The 6,193-nt window shown below is 34.6% G+C and overlaps 1 protein-coding gene across 1 annotated transcript in view; it reads right to left on the reverse strand.

The window, feature by feature from the left end:
- LOC107601150 (sodium/potassium/calcium exchanger 3) overlaps positions 1-6,193 on the reverse strand; it is a 14,162-nt gene that overhangs the window by 6,683 nt on the left and 1,286 nt on the right. The window contains exons 2-6 of the mRNA XM_016293206.1: positions 5,523-5,597; positions 3,370-3,426; positions 3,005-3,079; positions 2,779-2,804; positions 2,497-2,550 (exon numbers count right to left, since the gene is read on the reverse strand). Coding sequence (XP_016148692.1) covers positions 2,497-2,550; positions 2,779-2,804; positions 3,005-3,079; positions 3,370-3,426; positions 5,523-5,597 — 287 coding nt within the window. The remainder of the gene's footprint in view (positions 1-2,496; positions 2,551-2,778; positions 2,805-3,004; positions 3,080-3,369; positions 3,427-5,522; positions 5,598-6,193) is intronic.

Below are 6,193 nucleotides of genomic sequence, written 5' to 3' on the forward strand. Positions count from 1 at the left end.
TCCAACCTGACAGAACTGGAGAGGCTCTGCAAGGAGGAATGGCAGAGGATCCCTAAATCCAGGTGTGAAAAACTTGTTGCCTCTTTCCCAAAAAGACTCATGGCTGTATTCGATCAAAAGGGTGCTTCTACTAAATACTGAGCAAAGGGTCTGAATACTTAGGACCATGTGTTATTTCAGTTTTTCTTTTTTAATAAATCTGCAAAAATGTCAACAATTCTGTGTTTTTCTGTCAATATGGGGTGCTGTGTGTACATTAATGAGGAAAAAAAATTAACTTAAATGATTTTAGCAAATGGCTGCAATATAACAAAGAGTGAAAAATTTAAGGGGGTCTGAATACTTTCCGTACCCACTGTATCTGTGATTTGTGTTTCTTAAGCAACCCTTAATCACATTGCGTGTAAGTATTCAGTGCTAAAACATTATATAAACCGTGTAAGAGCATTATTTTGATTTTATAAAATGTTTATTCTTGTTCATCTTTCTGAACTGAATTACATATTTTCAGCGCTTATCAGTATTACAGCCTTTTAATAAATAAATTATAATTCATTGTCAATTATTCATAATAAAAAATGTTAATGTATCAATAAATGTATTATTATACATTCACAGTTGACTTATATAGACTTCAAAAGCTTCTTCAAGGGTTTTTGGGTCGCTGTTTCTTTTTAAGGCATCTGTTGGCGACATAAAGCACACCAGCATCCAAAACACAACATATTCTTCATCTTTTCAACAGGACTGTTGTATCTGTATGGGATAAATGTATAATATCTTGAATTATCAACGTCTCTGTAACAAAACAAGCTTCAGCTTCCCTCCTCCAACAAAACAGAGAGGAGGGATGTTTATCTGAGGCTCAAACAGCTCAAGCCTTCCCAAATGGCCTTAAAAGGTGCTTAATGTAGCTTATTGTCATGTAGAAGATCTCGCTCTTATCTCTCTAGAAGCTGTTTCGTCTCTACAACGCTGTTACTCATCAGCTCTCCTTTCCAAACAATACATGAAACGTGCTGCTCTCTCTCACACACATGCAAGAGGTGGCATGCATTTGCAATCGCAAAGCAATAAAGAGAAGCTTGAACTGATATGACTGAAGAAATAGGGAGGTCTGTGTAAATGTATAGCTTCAAGACATTTTGGTCTGGGCTATTATTTGATCTTGAAGATGATTTTCAAACTCTTCAAATTTCAAGTTTTAGAGTAAAACTCCCAGGGCTGCGTTTCCCATCAGCTTCCCTCCTCCAACAAAACAGAGAGGAGGGATGTTTATCTGAGGCTCAAACAGCTCAAGCCTTCCCAAATGGCCTTAAAAGGTGCTTAATGTAGCTTATTGTCATGTAGAAGATCTTGCTCTTATCTCTCTAGAAGCTGTTTCGTCTCTACAACGCTGTTACTCATCAGCTCTCCTTTCCAAACAATACATGAAACGTGCTGCTCTCTCTCACACACATGCAAGAGGTGGCGTGCATTTGCAATCGCAAAGCAATAAAGAGAAGCTTGAACTGATATGACTGAAGAAATAGGGAGGTCTGTGTAAATGTATAACTTCAAGACATTTTGGTCTGGGCTATTATTTGATCTTGAAGATGATTTTCAAACTCTTCAAATTTCAAGTTTTCGAGTAAAACTCCCAGGGCTGCGTTTCCCAATCTGTTGTCTTTGAAATATTAAATTTAACAAACTTAATCTGACATCAATACAAAGGCCACTTTTTTAAAAAGTGTGTTAAGAAACATTGAAGTGTCACTTAAGTGGCCTTTTATTTTCTTAATCATACTGTATATAATCTGCAAGTACAGTTTTTTTCAAACATACATGCACATTCAATATAATTAAGAGCACTTATTTTTCATCCATCACACAACACATAAGTTAATTTCTATGGCCAGTATATGTGTCCTGCTGTTCATTAAAGAACTGAATTTTCTGTCTCTCAGGTTGCAAAAAAAAAAGAAGGAAAATGTGTTTTCACTAATGCACTTACAGTGGAAGTCTAACAAAGATAGCCAAAGGGTTTAAAAGAAAGAAAGTGCTTTCGATTATTTTAATGTTAAACTTTAACTTAATAAACTATAACTTTGTTTATAACATGGCACAATGCATGCCATAAAATGTCATACATTTTTATGCTTTTATGATGTTTGTGCATTAATGTAGCACTCTTTAACTTGCATTCCATTAAAAATATAAATACACCAATATTTATGACATGCCTGTGACCAAGTGTTTACTGACAACCAAGTTCAAATCTGACCAAATTTCACAGCGTTCTGGCATGAATTGCGGGATGAAGTGTGTGAAAAAAGAAAAAGGTTTGGTGTTTTGGAAAATCTTGAAATATCTTCTAAAATATTCAAAAAATTGGTAATAAAAATAGAGGCACCTGAATACTTTAAGAGCACTATTCAATACACTCTCTAAATGCACTGTGAAGGTATTCAGTATTTGCACTAAAGTCTCTGTGATGGAGAACAGCACGATACTCACTTCATGATAAGGATGTAGACTCCATACATGGAGATCAGAAGCAAAGATTCCCACCTGTAACAATGCATTAATGATACAAAGATTATTAAAACAGCTCTCATATGTGTACATTTTTATTACCGTCATGCATTTAGCAGACGCTTCATCAAAAAAGCAATTCGTCAACGATATTACTTTCCTAATGCTTCTAGATAATTACAGTACTGTAATACCTCTGCAAATACAATACAATGGTTCTCATCTGCTTAAACATGTAGATATGGATGTAGTTATGAGACTTACCATACAACTCTTTCATCATAGATAACCTGGATAAAATCAGAAAATGAAGGGGTTAAATGACCAGAAGTTTCTGATGAATTTGTCACAGAAGTAAATCGACAGACTAGTACTGGCAGTCATTATTGACGCCATGTTCATACCTTAATAAAACAGAGGAGAAACTGCATTATACTAGTTCTCTCTCTCTTTTGTTCTCTCTCGTATGTACAGTCACACATACACTCACCAAAATCAAGGCCAGCACGGAGAAGATGTAGTACAGCGAGTCTCTGAACAGAGACCACCAGGTCACGGCCACCGTCTAGAGCAGAAATGACAAAACACACAAGAAACTGTGGCAATATGTGTGTTCAATGTGATTCCAATGAAGAATGGCTAAACTAACACTTCATCTATCATTAATACTTTAGATAGATAGATAGATAGATAGTCAAGATCTCATTGATTTACTGTACAATACAAGCTTACTTAAGATGTACTGTAGTATACGCACATCTTTATTTTTTTAAAATAATTATATCCAGTGAAGTGGAGGTTCAAAAATTGTGCAAAAGTGAACTTACCAATTAAGGAAGTAAATAATTCTGGAGCTGAACTTCCTGCAGCCATGAAAGTTGCCCCGGCCACATCCTCACTCAGCTGCAGATTCTAATCAAGAGCATCGTATAAATGATTAATCATGAGAACTAGCAATAATCTGCAACTAATAAAAGGGTCCCTTTTGTCCTACAAATGCCATGTACTTCAACCAATCTTCCCTTGTGAAAAAGAAGTGCACTTAATTGTATCGATTGTGCACTTGTAGTGTACTTCAAAACTTAAAAGTACACTTTCAAAAACTGCACTTGCAGATAATATAATAATGAAATAAAAGATAATTTAAAGAGAAACATTTTCATGACTATGTTTCTTAATACACTTAAGTACACTTTCAAAAAGAAATATGTCATATTAAAAGTTTTACTTTAAAGTACTTTTTCAATCATGTTTTATTAATCTTTTGTCATGCTTTAAAGTACACTTTGTTTGATGTGTTGACTATTATGCAATTACATATATGTAATTAAGTGGGTCAAAAATCCCTCTTAAGTTCAGCTAATTGCATTTAACATAAATGTAAATTATAATACCTTTTCAGTTAATAGCAGTAAAAAAGCAATTAAATGTCAGAAAACATTGCATTCAGTTCGCATTCAAGTAAATGAGAAAGTATCAAGTAGACATCGCAAATTGTAGCTTTAGAAAGAAATATTTTATTTGATTCAACATAAAATGTATTACACATAAACATTTAGGCTGCAACGGCCTAACATAAACTATGGAACATAAAAGAAGATAACTTGAGAAACATCTCAGTATTTTTTGTTCATACAATGAAAGTCATTAGTAACTAAAACAGCTTTGTTACCAACAGTCTTCAAAATACCTTCTTTTATGTTCCACAAAAGAAAGGTTTAAAACGACATGAGGGTGAGTAAATGATGACAGAATTTTCATTTTTTGGGGGGGAACTATCCCTTTAATTAATTCATTCATTCATTTATTTATTTTTTAATGAAATTATACACTAAATAAGAAACGAAATCTGCCATCAGGTGGCGGTAAATGTCCTCATTCGATTTGTTCAAACGGCTGATTCATTCAGGAATAAAGTAAACGGCTCTCTTTATGTATGGACCTTTGAATCATTGGATCACATGATTCGTTCAAAACGCGGATTTATTCAGAAACTAAACACCGCCGTGTTGCTCGGAGACGCACAACAGTTCTGCTGTGGATTTAAAGGTAATATGTTCTCTGCAAAATTTAGCAAAAACATAATATTGTGTTAACTTCTTATTTACAGAACTATTGTATAAAATCACATTTAAACTTGTGATATTCGGGACAAAAACAGCACTCGTGTGATATTGCTCTTGCTGCTCATGTGATATCGTGTGATATGCGATATATATAAATATGAGACAAAACTCACACAGGGGCATTTTTGCACCAGTATCTTGAATTTTATGGCATAACTGCATTTATGGAGTTGTTGCCCTGCATCATATTTGTCAACAGTCAACTATATTAAATGTAAGATGGCGTACAGGTCTGGGGGCGGGGCCAGTGCATTAACTGCGTTAAAATATTTTAATCGTGTAATTTTTTCATAATTAATTAATTAACGCGTTAAACTGACAGCCCTAATATATATACTATATATATATATATATATAGTTAATTAGTTCATTATGAAAAAATAACGCAATTTAAATACTTTAACACAGTCATCATATTTGTCAACAGTCAACTATATTAAATGTAAGATGGCGTACAGGTCTGGGGGCGGGGCCAGTGCATTAACTGCGTTAAAATATTTTAATCGTGTAATTTTTTCATAATTAATTAATTAACGCGTTAAACTGACAGCCCTAATATATATACTATATATATATATATATATATATAGTTAATTAGTTCATTATGAAAAAATAACGCAATTTAAATACTTTAACGCAGTTAACGCACATATACAGTATATATATATATAATTCCCTGAAGGAATGTGAACAAAGGGAATTTCCCAGAAGGAAACACACCTTCCAATCTTGACATGTTAATTAAAACTTTAGCCAGAGTTCATGACACATAGCATCAGTGCTGACCCATTGGAGCAGGGGAACAAGGCTGTCATCACTTCATTTTCTGAAGGATAGCGAAAGTAACATGTGCTGAAATGCCTGACAAGCGGCTGCACTCACCTCTGAGATCTTCTCCAGCGATGGGACAAAATAATCATCGCAAACGATAGCCAGTGCGTAGAACATATAGACGACCTGCAACAAGAGGATAGATAGATAGATAGATAGATAGATAGAACGATAGAACAATAGATAGATAGATAGATAGATAGATGATAGAGCATTAGATAGAACGATAGAACAATAGATAGATAGATAGAGCATTAGATAGAACGATAGATAGAACAATAGATAGATAGATAGATAGATAGATAGATAGATATACTGAACAAAATTATAAACGCAACACTTTTGTTTTTGCCCCCATTTTTCATGAGCTGAACTCAAAGATCTAAGACTTTTTCTATGTACACAAAAGGCCTATTTCTCTCAAATATTGTTCACAAATCTGTCTAAATCTGTGTTAGTGAGCACTTCTCGTTTGCCGAGATAATCCATCCACCTCACAGGTGTGGCATATCAAGATGCTGATTAGACAGCATGATTATTGCACAGGTGTGCCTTAGGCTGGCCACAATAAAAGGCCACTCTAAAATGTGCAGTTTTATCACACAGCACAATGCCACAGATGTCGCAAGTTTTGAGGGAGCGTGCAATTGGCATGCTGACTGCAGGAATGTCCACCAGAGCTGTTGCCCGTGAATTGAATGTTAATTTCTCTACCATAAGCC

Source organism: Sinocyclocheilus grahami, unplaced genomic scaffold (genome assembly GCF_001515645.1).
Source record: "Sinocyclocheilus grahami isolate Dianchi unplaced genomic scaffold, SAMN03320097.WGS_v1.1 scaffold300.1, whole genome shotgun sequence".
In the NCBI taxonomy this organism is placed as follows: Eukaryota; Metazoa; Chordata; class Actinopteri; order Cypriniformes; family Cyprinidae; genus Sinocyclocheilus; species Sinocyclocheilus grahami.